This window comes from Mustela putorius, unplaced genomic scaffold (genome assembly GCF_011764305.1).
Source record: "Mustela putorius furo isolate JIRA1106 unplaced genomic scaffold, ASM1176430v1.1 tig00000151_pilon_pilon_pilon, whole genome shotgun sequence".
NCBI classification, from domain to species: domain Eukaryota; kingdom Metazoa; phylum Chordata; class Mammalia; order Carnivora; family Mustelidae; genus Mustela; species Mustela putorius.
In genome coordinates this window covers 16,355,864-16,376,079 of record NW_025421296.1, presented here as the reverse complement: position 1 = coordinate 16,376,079, position 20,216 = coordinate 16,355,864, and the positions used below count along the sequence as shown (strand labels likewise).

The 20,216-nt window shown below is 35.0% G+C and overlaps 1 protein-coding gene across 1 annotated transcript in view; it reads left to right on the top strand.

The window, feature by feature from the left end:
• SNTG1 (syntrophin gamma 1) overlaps positions 1-20,216 on the top strand; it is a 948,474-nt gene that overhangs the window by 692,550 nt on the left and 235,708 nt on the right. Inside the window, exons 8-9 of the mRNA XM_013047405.2 lie at positions 6,515-6,617; positions 14,642-14,724. Coding sequence (XP_012902859.1) covers positions 6,515-6,617; positions 14,642-14,724 — 186 coding nt within the window. The remainder of the gene's footprint in view (positions 1-6,514; positions 6,618-14,641; positions 14,725-20,216) is intronic.

Sequence of the window (20,216 nt, the reverse complement as noted above, 5' to 3'; positions counted from 1 at the left end):
AAAGTAAATGGTCCTTTTCCATATTAAAATTCATTGATGTTATTCCATCCTGATTATCAGAGGTTAAATTTATTATTCAATCAAATTTCATCCGTGATTGTAATATTTACCAAAATCCAAAAATTACTGCATACATCAATACCGTTTTAGGTAGAAACTTAAGGAATTCAGAAATATTAAAATGTTAATAGTTATTTCTTTATTATTTATTTATTTATTTGATTTGATTTTTTATTTTTTATAAACATATATTTTTAAACATATAGCTAGATACACATTTTTGCTATAACTTTTCATTCTAAAACAACACAAAATTTGGACTAGAAATACCTGTAGAAAGGCTCTTATTTTAAACCTTTCTATATATATGTAGGTTTTTTCATAAATTAAAATCCAGGAAAGATGAAAAAATGAGTGAATGCATCCTCACGAATGTCACATTACCATTCTGGAGCTACTTTATCCATGATAATTCTGAACTCCAGGCCTTATCCATCCATTCCTCAGTCTTCCAGCACTGTTTTGTATCTCCCAGTCAAGTAATATAAGGTAAGATATGACAGTTTTAAACCATCCCAAATTTCTTACCTCTTTTGCCTTGCTTCTTCCAAATTCTACGTCACAGTTGATTTCTCACAGCTGGTTCACCCACTACTTCCAATGGTGATGTGATATGATCTTCCTAGATATAGTTCTATACCCTGTTTTCCAGTTGGATAATCTATGCTGTTCCACTTGATTAACTACCAACCCAGTAGCACAATTCTTGAGACTATTGTAGACTCCTCCCTTGGTCAAATGATTCTCTCTAAAAAGGCTCTATCTCCTGCTCTGAAAACTGGCAGCCACTGTGACCCCAGGTGTATCAGTAGGTATGAATGTATTCACTAGCATTCACACTATAGAGTGGGTAGTATGCTCTTTCATCTGTCACTCTGCAGATTCCTCTGAAATGAATGTGAAAACAGGTGCACAGTGTAGAGGACCCTCTAACCGCATTTAGGAAAGCTTTTAAAATACAGTTTCCTCTCAAAATTTTACTCTGTAATACAAGTAACAAGTCAAGTTATTCTATTCATTAATATAAACAGAATTAATTAATATAAACAGAAGTTAATATCAACAGAAGATGATTGCATAATAATATATAATAAAAAGTGATTTATTTATTATGTGTTGACATGTAATTACCATGTTAATGTGAGCAGCAAAGCCTGTGTTGTTTTGTCTAGTTGTTAGCCTAGTTGTTTTGTCTGTAAGGCAACGTGTTTAAAACCATTCTTCATGGGGCACCTGGGTGGCTCAGTGGGTTAAGCCTCTGCCTTTGGCTCAGGTCATGGTCTCCAGGTCCTGGGATCGAGCCCCACATCGGGCTCTCTGCTCAGTGGGGAGCCTGCTTCCCTTACTCTCTCTCTGCCTGCCTCTCTGCCTACTTGTGATCTCTGTCTGTCAAATAAATATATAAATTAAAAAAAAAATAACATTCCTCAAAGTCATGTTTAATTTCCTTTTCAGCCAGGAGTCAAGGCTTTAAGAAAATGATTTACTGCACTTAACAATATGTCAAGAGAGATGAGTCAAATGTTAATGTGAAATTCTAGGTAACTCTTTTCCATCACTGTCATCAGTGAGCGGCAGTACTTACCTTACTCTCTGGAGATCTAAATCTTATTTGGTTGTCCTGACATCATGTTGGCTAGTGGCTATGGTCCTCACAGACTTTCTTACTGCCCTTTTTGCCACTGAATATGTATGTGGGGTGCATGTGTGTGTGTGTGTGTGTGTGTTTCCTGATATGTGTGCTTACAGTATGTCCAGGCAAAGCAGAAATCCTTCTGTTCATTGATTATAAACAATCCTCAAGGTTAAAGTAAGAGACAGGGATGAATAGGCTACCACAGAGGATTTTTAGGGCAGTTAAAATACTCCATATCATACAATAATGTGAATATATATCATTACATACTTACCCAAATCCAGAGAAAGTACAAGACAAAGAGTGAACCCTAAGGTAAACAATGGACTCAGTGATAATGATGTGTCAGTTCGTCATTTGTAATAAATGTACACTTCTGATGGAGGACAGATGTTGATGACCAGGAGACTGTGCACATGGGGAGGCAGGGAGAATATGGGAAATCTCTGTGCTTTCCCCCAAAGTTTTGCTGTGAACCTAAAACTACTCTATAAAAATAAAGTCTTCAAAAAAATATAAATATAAAACAGTTCCCAGCTATGAATATTCCTGACGTCATATACCAAAACAGTGGCAGAGAGAAAAATTCCTCTTTACAATCTCATATTAGATAGAATATCCTTCAAGGGGAAGAAGAAAAAGGTGAAGAAGACAGAGCGATTTTATGAATTTCACCTTCTAACAGCAAGTAGAACTCAAAAACATTCAGTTCATGAATTGAGTTGTTAGGTTTGTCATGGTTTAATATAATAAACCTATAAATATCTATTTTAATTCCTGCCCCCTGTTCCTTCTTATTGATTGCCACACTTTACCTGTCTCTCACCCTTTGTTTACATACACACCCAAGGCAATATGATAGAATAACTGTGGTAATCCTTTATCGGAGCAAAGAGCACATTTGATTTGCATCATAAGATGTGAATGAAAATGAAAAAGCTGGGTTTATTGGTGCAGATTTCTGATTTTGCAGGAAGTTGACATCCATCATAACTCATGATGTAGAACCTGTATTTTCCACCCTGACAGTATCAGGCTGATGAAATATGCATCAAAGCATAGTAGCAAAGCTGAGAAAAAAAATGTAAAAACACATAATGTCAATCCTGTTCACTGAAAAACTGAATATTCCTGCATTTATTAAGAAATGTATATGTGTCAAGGACTTGAATTTGTGATTGCCCTTAAAGATAACCATAAATGATCTTTTATTAAAAACAAAACTAAGTTATCTCCCGAGGGTGAGATTTTACAATTAAAAGTTATTTTACTATGTTTCTTAATTACACCTGAATAAAGGTGAATTCAAAATTGAAGTACACATGTAAAGCAATCTTCTTTAACTTATATACCTTTATTCTCATATTTACCCTTAAGATGATCATACTTCTCTTTATTATTTAATGGTAGGAGTTATTGGCTGTACATTTACTATAGAATATAAGTATTGACCTATTGTGTTCCACCATCCCATATATTTCACTGATTCATGACCTCTCAATACAATTATATAATGATTATTGTATCAGTGTTAAATGTCAATGCAAAACATAAGCCAAGTTCATAAGTTTATACAAAGCCAAATACTGAAAACAAAACAAAACAAAACAAACACTGGGACCTTGAGTAGGATTGTCTTTCATCTATAGAAATGTGGGAGGGAATTGATACCTTTACAGTATTATATCTAATGATCCATGGCATAACATAATCTTCTGTTATTTAAAAATCAATGTTATATTTGTAGATATTGAATCAAAACCAGTTGACCTTTGTGTTGTGAAAAAGCAAAATTTAAACAAGTAAACTTGAAAAATCAATTTATTTTGTTAAGCCACTTATGAATAAGGCAACATCCCATCTAGCAAGTAGGAAGGAGCTCCAAGGTTCTATACAAAACAGAAGAATTTTATAGACAGACATAGGAAGGGACAATTTGTCAAAGAAATTTAAAAAAGAAAAAAGGAAGAAAGTTTTGTAGATGGATTACCTAGTCTTCCTTTGGGGAAATGAAGAGGGACCATGTGACAGATCACCTCCTTGGTGCTGATCAGAAAACTCCTCACTATTTAAGATTACATTTCTGGAAAAGTTTGAAACTGCAGTTAGATTAGGTATTAAGCTCTGGTTTGGTGATAGCCTAACATACATGACTCCATTTTCAGCCTATGGTTTTCATTTTTTTTTAAATAAAGATTTTATTTATTTCTTTGACAGAGAGAGATCACAAGTAGAGAGAGAGAGGCTCCCTGCTGAAATCCCATTGTGGGGCTTGATCCCAGGACCCTGAGATCACCACCTGAGCTGAAGGCACAGGCTAACCTACTGCCACTCAGGCACCCATATGGTTTTCATTCTGATAGCATATTACTTTGTATCTATACTATTTGATGCTGAACTTCTTTAGTAACTCAACTGCTAATGTCTCATGTAAGATGTCTACAGATTGCCCAGGATTCCCTATACTCAGAATTATCTTATCGCTGAAAAATGACAGTTTCATTTCTTCTTTCAATTCTTGTGCATTTTATTAGTTCTTTTCTTGCCTTATTGCAGTAAGACCTGAAGAAAGATTAAGGGAAACAAGTTAGTGGACATTTTTGTCTCATTTCTGAGCTGAGAGAGAAATATCTCAATAAATCACCATTGGTGATGTTTCTTAAAGAAATTTCTATATCTTCTTTATAATATGAAGATACTATTTTATAAACTCAGTTTTCTATAATTTTCATCAAATATATTTTATTAAATTCTTCTTTGCAACCTATTAAATGATTATTTTTTATTTTATTAAACTTTTTTTTATTTGTCATGAAATATATTATTTTTCCTGCATTTGAGTGGGTGAGTTTTATTGTTCTGTCCTCAAGTTTACAGATTCTAACTTCTGTCATCTTCACTGTATTACTGATTCAATCAATAAGTTTGTTTGTTTTTTATGTTAATGCTGTTTTTAGTTCTATAGTTTTCATTTGGTTCTTTTTTCACAATTTGTATTTTTTCGCTGAGATTTTGTGATTTTTCTTGGTTCAGGAGGATTTGTAATTTCTTGCTGACATATTTTTATTAAAGCAGCTTTAAAAATCCTTGTCAGATAATACCAGTTTGTAATTTATCTAGTTGGAGTTAGCTATCTTTTCTCATTCGAATTGTGATTCTCCTGGTTCTTAGTGAGATATGTTATTTTATCATATCTTAGCCACTTTGCTTATTATGTTGAGCCTGTGGTTCTTATGTATGCTCTCCCCCTCCTTTTTTCCCCCTTTTTAGCAGGAATTCACTCTATTTGCCATACAGGTCCATAATTTTGTGGACTATGGTTCCTTTGGCAATGTGCTTTTTAGAGACTGTTTGGATTCTTTAGTCTAATTGATTTCCCACTGTTACCTGCTGATGCAGTTTGAGGAATGTGGAAAAAGTTTTCTCAGGCTGGGCCCCTTGGTGCAACTAAGTGGGCAAAAGGACTCTTTAATCCACCATTGGGTAGAAATCCCTCTGTTGGGAGGGAGACAAACCATAAGTGACTCTTAATCTCACAAAACAAACTGAGGGTTGCTGGGGGGAGGGGGTTTGGGAGAAGGGGGTGGGATTATGGACATTGGGGAGGGTATGTGCTTTGGTGAGTGCTGTGAAGTGTGTAAACCTGGTGATTCACAGACCTGTACCCCTGGGGATAAAAATATATGTTTATAAAAAATAAAAAATTAAAAAAAAAAAAAGAAATCCCTCTGTTGAGCTTCTAAAACACCCCTCCACTGTGCTGTTCCATCAGTCCTGGGATCCCTAATAGTTCTTCTTTTCTCTTTCTACCTTTCAGAGTTGGACTTGCTTTTCAGTTGTCTCTTGAGGGTTTTTGAGTGTTTATAATAATTTTGAGTGTTTAAAAAGATGAAGAAGCCAAGCCATTTTCTCCAGAGCCGAAGTCATTCTAAATCATTTTGATAGTCAATTCTCTAATGACTGGATGGAGCATTTTTTCTAGATGTTTAATCACAAACTGTGTTCTCATGTTTATTAACTGTCTCCTGACTAATTATTTGTAATTCTCCGCTTAGTTGATGTGAGATATCCAAATTATAAGTACACCTATATCTTTTCTAGATATGTTTGTTATAGATAACTCCTCAGCTTCTTGTATTTCTTTTAGTATTTCTTACATTTATCTTGATACAATTTTTGAAGAATTGACAATATTTAAAGTGGTAGAACTAGACCTATTAATTCTATAATTTAAAAAGCATTGAGAGTTGATGATAACAGTTTCCACCATTATTCTAAGTCTTCAGGGAAAGGGAAATAAATATGCAATAATATAATAGGAAAATAATACCTTTTTATATTTTTTGCAAATGTGTTTGACTGAACTGTGCCAATTTTGTTTAATTTGAATTTGCTCTTTCATCAACATCTGGAGGGTCATTTATTTTTATATCTCCAAGTGGTATATAATAGAGGTTTAATATAGATTATTAAATTAATGACACAGTGGCTTGAGCACTGCATCTTTCTGTAGACATCATAATCTCTCATATTGCCTAATATATACCGTATACTAAGAGACCTCTACCAGTATGAATGGACTATGATGACATTGTGAGTGAACAGGAGACCACCAAATGTTGGGAAGAGGAAGAACATGATGGATATATTCCTACAATGTTACATAATCCATTCCCTCTATCTTTAGTAAAATGTTTTTGACCACTATAGAAAAAAGAGAGGTGGAAAAGACAACAAAACATTCCAGGTTTTGTAACCATATAAAATACTTTGTGACCATACTGATCACAGTATCATTTTTATTCCGTTTTATTTTAGGTTCAGGTGCTTCGGAATGCTGGAGAAGAAGTGACCCTAACAGTGTCATTTTTAAAAAGATCACCTGCTTTCCTCAAACTCCCACTGAATGAAGATTGTGCATGTAAGCATTTATGAAGAATAGGTAAAATGCTCACATCATCATACTTATTTTCTAAGCCATTATTTCCTAACAGTAACTGGTAAATTTTTTAAAGTTGGAGTTTCTGTTTGAATACAAATATTTTTATATCACAAAACATTCTATGAATGCTCATGCAAAGAGAGCAGATGTTATTTTTGTTTCAGAATGTATTTAGCATATTTATAGTTATTTGCTAATCTGTAATTGGAGACATTATTTATTATAAAAATAGTGTCATATCAACTATATACATTTTGTATCTCTATTATATCTCATTCATAATATTTGATTAATATATTTTATCTAACTTATAGAATTATATACTCTTATTTGACTACTGGGCTTGCTAAACAAGCATTATCACTTAAGTCATCTGATGAGGTTAGAGAGATTGAAGGAAGTAACAGTCCATGTGGAAATTTATAAGAGTTGCTTAAAAATCTCTTGCTTTTAAATCAATTAGTTAACAAATTAATTATATATCTACCTGGTGACTTGGCAATTCTACTCCTAAGTACTTATGGTAGTGACATAAAATTGGAAGACTTTCAAAAGCCTTATGCAAGAATGTTCATAATAGCTTTATTCATAGTGGCAAACTATAGGAAACAGCTCTGTTCTATATCAATAGGAGAGTGATTGGCAAACTTCAGTATATTCATCAAATGGAATATTATACAGCAATGTAAATGAACATCTGAACTATGTAACACAAGTGTCTTTCATTATGAAATAAGCCAGACATAAAAGAGTAAATAAAGTATGATTCAATTCTAAAAAAGTTCTAGAAGAAGCAAAAAGAAATCTAATACTAAGAAATTAAATTAATGGCTGTTTCTAGTAGTGTTATTTATTGGGAAGAGGCACAAAGGAACTGTGAGATTTTTGTTCTTTTGCAAATGGTTATTGTTCCCTAGATCTCCTCTAAGAAATATTTACCTACCCCATGGTTGCAAGAGATTCCCCTACATTTTTCCTAGAAGCTTTATGAGGTTGGCTTTTACGTTTAAGTTTAGAATCCATCTTAGATTAATTACTTTTTGTGTCTAAGTGAGGAATTTAGAATAAAAAAATGACTTTCTTATTTCCATTAATTTTTGTGTTTGTTCTTTCACTGTAACTACAGTGTTGATCACATTTTCCCATTTTGCAATCTTTCAAGATTATTTAGCTGTTCTAGATCTCTTATATCACTGCATATATTTTATTTTTTTTAAGATTTTATTTATTTATTTGACAGAGATGACAAGTAGGCAGAGAGGTAGGCAGAGAGAGAGGAAAGGGCAGAGAGCAGAGAGCCCAAAGTGAGGCTTGATCCCAGGACCCTGGGATCATGACCTGAGCCGAAGGCAGAGGCTTTAACCCACTGAGCCACCCAGGTGCCCCCACTGCATACATTTTAGGAATAACACATCAATTTCTACAAAATTCAATTATTATTGTGAATGGGAATAAGCTGGATTTATAGATAATTTTGAGAATTAATACATTAATAACTTTAAATCTCTCAATTCTTAAATGTTATATATCTTTCCATTTATTTATGTTTTAATTTTTCTTAGCAACATTTTAGTGCTTTTAGTGAGAAGGTCTTGCATATCATTTTTCATTAAATTTATTTTAACTTATTTTAACTTTCATTAAACTTATTTTAAGCATTTTTTATTCTATCATAAATAGTATTAGAAAAAAACTTTTATTTTCCAGTTACTATTGCTAACACATAGGAATACAGTTTATTTTTATACATGCACATATTCTGCATCATAGGGTTAACTTTCTGTTCTGTAGGATTTTTGATATATTCTTTAAGGCTTTTCACTTATGTTATCTGTAAATAATGAATTCTAATTCTTTCTTTCTAATCCACATTTTTAAAATTTCCTTTTCTTGGCTATTGCAATAGTTAGGACTTCCAGTAAATTGTTATATACTATATTGAGAGTAGGTATCTTTCTCTTGCTCAAGATATTAGAGGAGAAATTTACAGTCTTTTACCATTAAGTATTATATTAGCTATAGGTACTCACACATGTCCTTTATTAGGTTGAGGAAGTGTTCTTTTTATTCTTGGGTTACTGAAAAGTTTTCTTTTCCTTTTAAACATAACTTGATGTTGAACAGTTACAATTTGTTTTACATCCATTAAGTGGAAATATCGTATTTTTAATCTATCTTTTAATTCTGCTTATACGGTGAATTTTTAGTTTACTTTTATTTATTTATTTATTTATTTGACAGACAAGGATCACAAGTAGACAAAGAAGCAGGCAGAGAGAGAGGATGAAGCAGGCTCCCTGCTGAGCAGAGAGCCGGATTCAGGGCTCGATCCCAGGACCCTGGGATTATGACCCGAGATGAAGGCAGAGGCTTTAAACCACTGAGCCACCCAGGCACCCCTATTTTATTTTTTTAATTAATTAATTAATTAATTAGATTTCTTTTAAGTGTTCCAGAATTTATTGTTTATGTACAACACCCAGTGTTCTATGCAATACATGCCCTCCCTAATACCCACCACCAGGCTTACCCAATCCCTCACCCCCCACCTCTCCAAAACCCTGAGATTGTTTTTCAGAGTCCATAGTCTCTCATGGTTCATCATCCCTCCAATTTCCCCCAACTGCCTTCTCCTTTCCATCTCCTCATGTTTTCTGTGTTATTCCTTATGCTCCACAAATAAGTGAAAGCATGATAATTGACTCTCTCTGCTTGACTTATTTCACTCAACAAAATCTCTTCAAGTCCTGTCCATGTTATACAAGAGTTGGGTATTCATCCTTTCTGATGGAGGCATAATACTCCATCATGTATATGGACCACATCTTCCTTATCCATTCGTCCATTGAAGAGCATCTTGGTTCTTTCACACTTTGGTGACTGTGGCCGTTGCTGCTATGAACATTGGGGTACAGATGGTACTTCTTTTCACTGTCTGTATCTGTTTTGGTAAATGCCCAGTAGTGCAATTGCAGGGTCATAGTGAAACTCTGTTTTTAATTTCTTAAGGAATCTCCATACTGTTGTTCAAAGTGGCTGTACCAACTTGCATTCCCACCAACAGTGTAAGAGGGTTGCCGTTTCTCCACATCCTCTCCAACACATGTTGTTTCCTGTCTTTTAATTTTGGCCATTCTAACTGGTGTAAGGTAGTATCTCAGTGTGGTTTTGATTTGAATCTCCCTGATGGCTAGTGATAATGAACATTTTTTTTCATGTGTCTGTTAGCCATTTGTATGTCTTCAATAGAGAAGTGTCTGTTCATGTTTTCTGCCTGTTTTTTGACATGATTATCTGTTTTGTGTGTGTTGAGTTTGAAGAGTTCTTTATAGACCCTGGATATCAGTCTTTTGTCTGTACTGTCATTTGCGAATATCTTTTCCCATTTTGTGGGTTGTGTCTTTGTTTTGAGTGTTTCCTTTGCTGTGGAGAAGCTTTTGATCTTAATGAAGTCCCCAAAATTCATTTTTGCTTTTGTTTCCTTGTTCTTTGAAGACATACCTTGAAAGAAGTTGCTGTGGCCGATATCGAAGAGAATACTGCCTATGTTCTCCTCCATGATTCTGATGGATTCCTGCCTCACATTGAAGTCTTTTATCCATTTTGAGTTTATCTTTGTGTGTGGTGTAAGAGAATGGTCAAGTTTCACTCTTCTACATATAGCTGCCCAGTTTTCCCAGCACCATTTATTGAAGAGACTGTCTTTTTTCCACTGTATATTTTTTTCCTGCTTTGTTGAAGATTAGTTGACCATGGAGTTGAGGGTCCATATCTGAGCTATCTACTCTGTTCCACTGGTCTATGTGTCTGTTTTTATGCCAGTACCATGCTGTCTTGGTGATCACAGCTTTGTAGTAAAGCTTGAAATCAGGTAACGTGATGCCCCCAGCTTTATTTTTGTTTTTCAACATTTCCTTAGCGATTCGGGGTCTCTTCTGATTCCATACAAATTTTAGGATTATTTGCTCCAGCTCTTTGAAGAATATCGGTGAAATTTTGATTGGAATGGCATTAAAAGTATAGATTGCTCTAGGCAGGATAGACATTTTAACAATGTTTATTCTTCCGATCCAAGAGCATGGAATGGTCTTCCATCTTTTTGTGTCCTCTTCAATTTCTTTCATGAGTGTTCTGTAGTTCCTCGAGTACAGATCCTTTTCCTCTTTGGTTAGGTTTATTCCCAGGTATCTTATGGTTCTTGGTGCTATAGTAAATGGAATTGATTCTCTAATTTCCCTTTCTGTATTTCCATTGTTAGTGTATAAGAAAGCCACTGATTTCTGCACATTGACTTCATATCCTGCCACGTAGCTGAATTGCTGTATGAGTTCTATTAGTTTGGGGGTGGAGTCATTTGTGTTTTCCATATAAAGTATCATGTCATCTGCGAATAGAGAGAGTTTGACTTCTTCATTGCCAATATGAATACCTTTTATTTCTCTTCATTGTCTGGTTGCTGTTGCTAGTACTTCTAATACTATGTTGCACAAGAGTGGTGAGAGTGGGCATCCTTGTCATGTTCCTGATCTCAAAGGGAAGGCTGTGACCTTTTCCCCATTGAGGATGATATTTGTTGTGGGTTTTTCATAAATAGGTTTTATGAAGTTGAGGAATATTCCCTCTATCCCTATATTTAGAAGGATTTTAATCAGGAATGGATGCTGGATTTTGTCAAATGGTTTTTCTGCATTGAGAGGGCCATGTGGTTCTTCTCCTCTTATTGATTTGTTCTATCACATTGATTGATTTGCAAATGTTGAACCACCCTTGCAACCTAGGGATGAATCCCACCTGATCATGGTGGATAATCTTTTTAATGTGCTGTTGGAACCTATTAGCTAGGATCTTGTTGAGAATTTTAGCATCCATATTCATCAGGGATATTGGTCTGAAATTCTCCTTTTTGGTGGGGTCTTTGCCCAGTTTGAGGATCAGGGTAATGCTGGATTCACAAAAAGAGTCTGGAAGTTGTCCCTCTGCTTTAATTTTTTGAAAAAGCAACAGGAGAATAGGTATTATTTCTTCTTTGAAAGTTTGGTAGAATTCCCCAGGAAATCCGTCAGGTCCTGGGCTCTTTTTTGGGGGGAGGTTTTTGATCACTGCTTCAATCTCATTACTAGATATTGTTCTATTCAGGTTGTCAGTTTCTTCCTGGTTCAATTTTGGAAGTTCATAGTTTTCCAGGAATGCATCCATTTCATCTAGGTTGCTTAACTTACTGGCATATAACTGTTGATAATAATTTCTGATAATTGTTTCTATTTCCTTGGTGTTAACTGTGATCTCTCCCTTTTCATTCATAATTTTATTAATTTGTGTCTTTTCTCTTTTATTTTGGATTATTTTGGCCAATGGTTTATTGATCTTATTGATTCTTTCAAAAATCTAGCTTCTAGTTTCATTGTTGTGTTCTACTGTATCTCTAATTTCTATCTCATTGATCTCTGCTCTAATCTTGATTATTTCCCTTCTTGTGTGTGGAGTTGACTTAATTTGTTGTTGATTTTCCCATTCTTTAAATTGTAAAGACAGTTGTTGTATTCTGGATTTTTCAATTTTTTTGAGGGAGACTTGGATGGCTATGTATTTCCCCCTTAGGACCACCTTTGATGTGTCTTTATTCTCATTGGTTTCCATGAATTGTTTAAGTTCTTCTTTGATTTCCTGGTTGATCCAAGCATTCTTAAGCAAGGTGGTCTTTAACTTCTAGGTGTTTGAATTCCTTCCAAACTTTTCCAAGCTCCAGTTTCAAAGCATTGTGATCTGAGAATACGCAGGGAATAATCTCAATCTTTTGATATCGGTTGAGCTTTGATTTGTGATCCAGTATGTGGTCTATTCTGGAGAAGGTTTATATGGTGAATTTTTAAATATTTATTTTCAATACCAAATTAAGCTTGAATTCCTAGGATAAACACCACTGATCATGAAATGTTAAGATTTTTTCTTTATATATTGCTGATGTCCATTTGCTAATATATTAAGACTTTAAAAAAAAATATATATATACACATATATACATATATGTGTATATATATATATGTGCAGGGGCCCTTTCGTGGCTCAGTCATTTGAGCATGTCCTTTCTTTTCAGGTTATGATCACAGGGTACTGGGATCAAGTGGCTGCATTGGGCTCCCTGCTCAGTAGGGAGTCTGCTTCTCCCTCTCTCTCTCCCCACTGTTCATGCTCTCTCTCTCTCTCAAATAAATAAATACATAAGAAAAACTTAAAAAAATATGTTCATGAGGGATAGCCATATATATACTTTTGTAGTGTTTTAGTACTATTTTGGTACTAGGGTTTTTAATGTCTTCATGTAACTTGTGGAATGTAACTCCTCCTTTATTTCCATAAAGATTTTGCTTACCAGTAGTAGTATATTTTTCTTAAATAATTTAATAAATTCACCAAAAGGCAACCTAAGCCTTGAATTATAGTTTTTATTTTGTATGAATTCATCTCTTGAATTTTTTTTACGATTTTATTTATTTATTTGACAGAGATGACAAGTAGGCAGAGAGGCAGGCAAGAGAGCAGGGGGAGGCAGGCTCCCCACTGAGCTGAGAGACCAATTCGGGGCTCAATTCTAGGAACCTGAGATCATGACCTTAGCCAAAGACAGAGGCTTAACCACTGAGCCACCCAGGTGCTCCAATCTCTTGAATTCTTATAGGACTTTTTCTATACTCTTTTCTTCTTTTATAAGTTTTGGTAAAATGTTTTTCAAGATTTTTTTTCCATTTTAACTGAGTTATGAATTTATTTGCATGAAATTATTCATCATATCCTTCTATTATTCTTTTTAATGTTTGTTGGAGATAGTAATTCCACCTTCTTCATTCCTGATATTAATAACTTGTATTTCCTCACTCTTTTTCTACATCATTTTTGCTATAAGCTTTATTAATCTTTCCAAAGAACCCATTTTTGTCTTGGTTAATTTTTCTGTTATTTTGCTCCAATCTTACTATTTTTCACTTTTATTTTTATTATTTTCTGTCTTCTACTTTGATTTAATTTGCTTTTTCATATCTAACTTTTTTTGAATAATCATATACATTTTTATTGTTATCTAACTTCTTAAGATGAAAACATACATCATTGAGTTTGTACCTTTCTTTTATGCATACATTTAAATCTTTGAATTTCACTCAAAAAACTGCTTTGGATCTGTCACAGAATTTGACATATTATTTTATTCTGTTCAAAATGGATATACATTTTAAAGTAATATGCTTATGTATTAAAATATTACCTTTAAAATATATAATGTTTTCTAAAAAAAGAATAAAAATATCAAGAAATATGTATTCTAATCCTAACTGTAAAAAATACTGAATTGTTAAATCTCAGTTTAAGACATCTAATACTTATATTTAAAGAAAGAAAGATATTAGTAGATTTCTTATGAGATTCTGATATGAAATATTTTAGTATCAAGTGCACCAATTTAGGTAACATGAATGAAGTTACTTCCAATTGTAGCATATACCAAGAGCATTTATAAAGAGCCCATATGTATCACTTCTTAGCCTTTTGGCTAAGATCAAGTATATAAAGAGCCCATATAAACATTTTTTGCATTGTGGAAAATTATGGTATCTAAAAATATGACTTCCTCATACATTGAGACATGATAATAAATAGAATCTCTGTAGACAAACCACATTCTGAAAAGTTATAAGTATGGTTCATAAGTATAGGTCACTTTGGATAATGAAATGAAATAATAATTTTATAAGGTTATATGTTTTTATTTAATAAAGCCTTGCAATATTTCTGAAATCAAAGATCAATACATGGTTCTCTTTCAGGGTCCCACTTTATTCACTTAGCTTACTTGCAAAACTCCAGATTTGATATAAGTGAAACTAAAATTAATTTTACTAACTGATTTTCTTGACATTACTGAGTATATGGAAATATATAATGTAGAATGCATCAGTCTAGAATATTTTGGTGTTCTAACCAGTGGTATGTTGTGATGTTTTTTTCTACAGGTGCTCCCAGTGACCAGAGCAGTGGCACCTCCTCTCCTCTTTGTGATAGTGGCTTGCATCTCAACTATCATCCCAACAATACAGTAAGATGATCAAGCCATAGTTCAGATAAATAAGGAGATAGCACAAAGAAAGGAAAAGAATTATATATATACATACATGAAACATACAATATATAAATGAATACATTACATATTATATATAAATATACATTACCTGTGAGTATAATATATATATTATATATATATGAATAATTAGTTTGCAAAAACTGCTAATGATTCTCATTGCTCTGATATAGTAAAATATTTGTTGGCATCATCCTTTAAACGTTAGGAGTTAAGATTATTTTTTACAACAGTTATTTTTTAATGTCATTTTTTTCATAGCGGGCTTGACAACACGACCAGGGTCGAGAGGGTAAGAGGATGGTGAGACGAAGATGAGACATAAAGAGATGGGGACAGGAGGGACACAGTGGATGATGTCCAAGCAGTGCCAATTTTATTCAAGGCTGTGAGGCATTATATAGCTAACAGAAACAATTATAAGGAAGTATCTATTTTCGGTTGATTGCTCATATACACGTAACATTCACATGAAACCCCTCAAGCTTTTACCAAGCCCATTTTCCAAGCGCTTGGTAGCGGATCTTCTGATGCCAGTAACTTTTGTCTACTTAGCTAATCTTTTACTAGCAATTCAGGAGTTTACAATGGTGGAATTTATAATCCGTCCAAGTACAGGGTAATCTTGTAACAGTTAAATGCGCAACCCAGTTTTGCCTCTAATACGTGCAGGCAGTCACGTCAGTGAGTCTTAGGGTCCATAGCTCAGGCACTTTCTCAAGCGCAACTCAACTGATATTCAGGAGGCACGAGTCAGGGCCTGGTCTGATCCTTTGCCTCTAGCTGGGTTGGTGGCTGCCTACACATTTTTCTCCTCTTGGGTCTGCATTAAGCCTTTTGTAAGCTGTAGAAACTTAATTTCATGAGATCACACATAACATCACATAATCATTTTGTAACAGTGCATATTGTATGTAATTTCATGCTCTAACTGATTTGACATAATTTTCATCATTTTTCTTTTGAAATAATTTAGCTGAAAGTAGCTATTTAATTTTCCATTTGGTAGGATTTCTTAACAATCTGCAGGCATACCAGGAAATTAATGCAAAGAGAGAATAGTCTAACATCTTGTTAAAATGTCACAAATGTTAAACTATAGATGTACTTAATCATTGATAAAATTGGCATATTTGTTTTATATATATTTAATAAAATGTTAAATTATCTTTTCCACTTATAATATGAAGGAAACAAGTTTTTGTTGTTGTTTTTTGGATTTTTTTTTATAAATATGTTTGGAACACCTTATATTTCACCCTTCAAAATGTTTATACATGCTAAAGACAAAATAGTTCTCTCAGGTTATATATGTCTAACAAATTTCTCCTGAGATCACAAACATGAAGAATAACAGTAGTGCTGATATTAAATAGAGTTTTATTTTTCTATTCTACATATTAGGATATATAGAAAGCACATATCACTTCTGCCTTGTAAGATTCATCTTTCATTTGACATTCTTGACCAAACTGTGGCATTTTACCTCAAATTACTCCTTTTTTTTTTTTTTTAAAGATTTTATTTATTTATTTGACAGAGAGAAATTACAAGTACACTGAGAGGCAGGCAGAGAGAGAGAGAAGGAAGCAGGCTCCCTGTTGAGCAGAGAGCCCGATGCGGGACTCGATCCCAGGACCCTGAGATCATGACCTGAGCCGAAGGCAGCGGCTTAACCCACTGAGCCACCCAGGCGCCCCCAAAGTACTCCTTTTGAGCATCTTTAGCCTTCATCGTACCTCAGTGTACCACTACATTTCTTAACTGTGTACCTTAAGTACCCAAGTCTTTTTAAATTTTATTATTTCTTTGTTCTTAAACCTTGGCAACACCAAGGGTTATCTCCATCCTCACAAACCAACCACATCCGAGTTATTTCATCTGATCTTCTCTTTTATTTTTGTTGCAAGAGAAATAACGATCACATTATAGATAATATTTAAAACATCGCTCTTCAGAAGACGGCAAGGTCTTAGGAAAGCAACATTGCTTTCCTAATGAATCAATGAATATATACATTCTGTGCTGCCACTAGCATGCTTCTTAATACTACAGAATTCTTACAATCTTCAACCAAGCCTTTATATTTTTTTAAATTTATTTTTTATTTTCAGCATAACAGTATTCATTGGTTTTTGCACCACACCCAGTGCTCCATGCAATCCGTGCCCTCTATAATACCCACCATCTGGTACCCCGACCTCCCAGTCCTTCCCCTTCAAAACACTGAGATTGTTTTTCAGAGTCCATAGTCTCTCATGGTTCACCTCCCCTTCCAATTTCCCCCAACTCCCTTCTCCTCTCTTTCTCCCCGTGTCCTCCATGCTATTTGTTATGCTCCACAAATAAGTGAAACCATATGATAACTGACTCTCTCTGGTTGACTTATTTCACTCAGCATAATCTCTTTTCGTCCCGTCTGTGTTGCTATGAAAGTTGGGTATTCGTCCTTTCTGATGTAGGCATAATACTCCATAGTGTATATGGACCACATCTTCCTTATCCATTCATCTGTTGAAGGGCATCTTGGTTCTTTCCACAGTTTGGCGACCGTGAACATTGCTGCTATAAACATTGGGGTACAGATGGCCCTTCTTTTCACTACATCTGTATCTTTGGGGTAAATACCCAGGAGTGCAATGGCAGGGTCATAGGGAAGTTCTATTTTTAATTTCTTGAGGAGTCTCCACACTGTTCTCCAAAGAGGCTGCACCAACTTGCATTCCCACCAACAGTGTAAGAGGGTTCCCCTTTCTCCACATCCCCTCCAACACATGTTGTTTCCTGTCTTGCTAATTTTGGCCATTCTAACTGGTTAAAGGTGATATCTCAATGTAGTTTTAATTTGAATCTCCCTGATGGCTAGTGATGATGAACATTTTTTCATGTGTCTGATAGCCATTTGTATGTCTTTTTTTTTTTTTTTTTTTTTTGGTTTAAACAACAGACATTTATTTTCTCATAGCTTGGAGGTTTGAAGTCCAAGATCAGGGTGATAGCGTCGTTAGTTTTTGGTGAGGTGAGAGCTCTCTTCCTGTCTTAAATAAAGCAAGCTCTCTGCTGTTTCTTCTTCTAAAAGCACTAATTCTATCATGAAAGCCCCACCCTCATGACCTTATATAACTCTAGTTACTTCTTTTTTTTTAAATAATTTTTTATTTTTATAAACATATATTTTTATCCCCAGGGGCACAGGTCTGTGAATCACCAGGTTTACACACTTCACAGCACTCACCAAAGCACATACCCTCCCCAATGTCCATAATCCCACCCCCTTCTCCCAAAACCCCTCCCCCCAGCAACCCTCAGTTTGTTTTGTGAGATTAAGAGTCACTTATGTTTTGTCTCCCTCCCAATCCCATCTTCTTTCATTTATTCTTCTCGTACCCACTTAAGCCCCCATGTTGCATCACCACTTCCTCATATCAGGGAGATCATATGATAGTTGTCTTTCTCTGCTTGACTTATTTCGCTAAGCATGATACGCTCTAGTTCCATCCATGTTGTCGCAAATGGCAAGATTTCATTTCTTTTGATGGCTGCATAGTATTCCATTGTGTATATATACCACATCTTCTTGATCCATTCATCTGTTGATGGACATCTTGGTTCTTTCCATAGTTTGGCTATTGTGGACATTGCTGCTATAAACATTCGAGTACACGTGCCCCTTTGGATCACTACATTTGTATCTTTAGGTTAAATACCCAATAGTGCAATTGCTGGGTCATAGGGCAGTTCTATTTTCAACCTCCATGCTGTTTTCCAGAGAGGTTGCACCAGCTTGCATTCCCACCAACAGTGTAGGAGGGTTCCCCTTTCTCCGCATCCTCGCCAGCATCTGTCATTTCCTGACTTGTTGATTTTAGCCATTCTGACTGGTGTGAGGTGATATCGCATTGTGGTTTTGATTTGTATTTCCCTGATGCCGAGTGATATGGAGCACTTTTTCATGTGTCTGTTGGCCATCTGGATGTCTTCTTTGCAGAAATGTCTGTTCATGTCCTCTGCCCATTTCTTGATTGGATTATTTGTTCTTTGGGTGTTGAGTTGGCTAAGTTCTTTATAGATTCTGGACACTAGTCCTTTATCTGATATGTCGTTTGCAAATATCTTCTCCCATTCTGTCAGTTGTCTTTTGATTTTGTGAACTGTTTCCTTTGCTGTGCAAAAGCTTTTGATCTTGATGAAATCCCAATAGTTCATTTTTGCCCTTGCTTCCCTTGCCTTTTGAGTTGTTCCTAGGAAGATGTTGCTGTGGCTGAGGTCGAAGAGGTTGCTGCCTGTGTTCTCCTCAAGGATTTTGATGGATTCCTTTCGCATATTGAGGTCCTTCATCCATTTTGAGTCTATTTTTGTGTGTGGTGTAAGGAAATGGTCCAATTTCATTTTTCTGCATGTGGCTGTCCAATTTTCTCAGCACCATTTATTGAAGAGGCTGTCTTTTTTCCATTATATATTTTTTCCTGTTTTGTCGAAGATTAGTTGACCATATATATTTTGGACTAAAGTGTCTTCATTCTCATTGGTTTCCATGAATTCTTTAAGTTCTTCTTTGATCTCCTGGTTGATCCAAGCATTCTTAAGCAAGGTGGTCTTTAGCTTCCAGGTGTTTGAGTTCCTTCTGAACTTTTCCTTGTGATTGACCTCCAGTTTCAAAGCATTGTGATCTGAGAATATGCAGGGAATAATCTCAGTCTTTTGGTATCGGTTGAGTCCTGATTTGTGACCCTGTATGTGGTCTATTCTGGAGAAAGTTCCATGTCACTTGAGAAGAATGAGTATTGTGTTGTTTTAGGGTGGAATGTTCTGTATATATCTATGAGGTCCATCTGGTCCAGTGTGTCATCAATGCTCTTATTTCTTTATTGATTTTCTGCTTTGATGATCTGTCTATTTCTGAGAGAGGCGTGTTAAGATCTCCAAAGACTAGTGTATTCATAGCAATATGACTCTTTATCTTGAAACAGTTTTCTTATGTAATTGGCTGATCCCATATTGGGGGCATAGATATTTACAATTGTTAGATCATCTTGGTGGATAGTTCCTTTAAGAATGATGTAGTGTCCTTCTGTATCTCTGACTACAGTCTTTAGTTTAAGATCTAATTTATCTGATATGAGAATCGCTACCCCAGCCTTTTTTTGAGGCCCATTGGCATGAAAGATGCTTCTCCATCCCTTCACTTTCAGTCTGGGTGTATCTTTAGGTTCAAAATGGGTCTGTTGTAGACAACATATGGATGGGTCCTGTCGTTTTGTCCAGTCTGCAACCCTGTGCCGTTTTATGGGCACATTTAGGCCATTCACATTGAGGGTGATTATTGATAGATACGTTTTTATTGACATCATGTTACCTTTGAAGTCTTTCTTTCTGTAGATTTCTTGACATTTTACTTCAGAAACTACTCACCTTCTTTCCTTAAAATTTAGATGCTCTTGGTGTTTTCG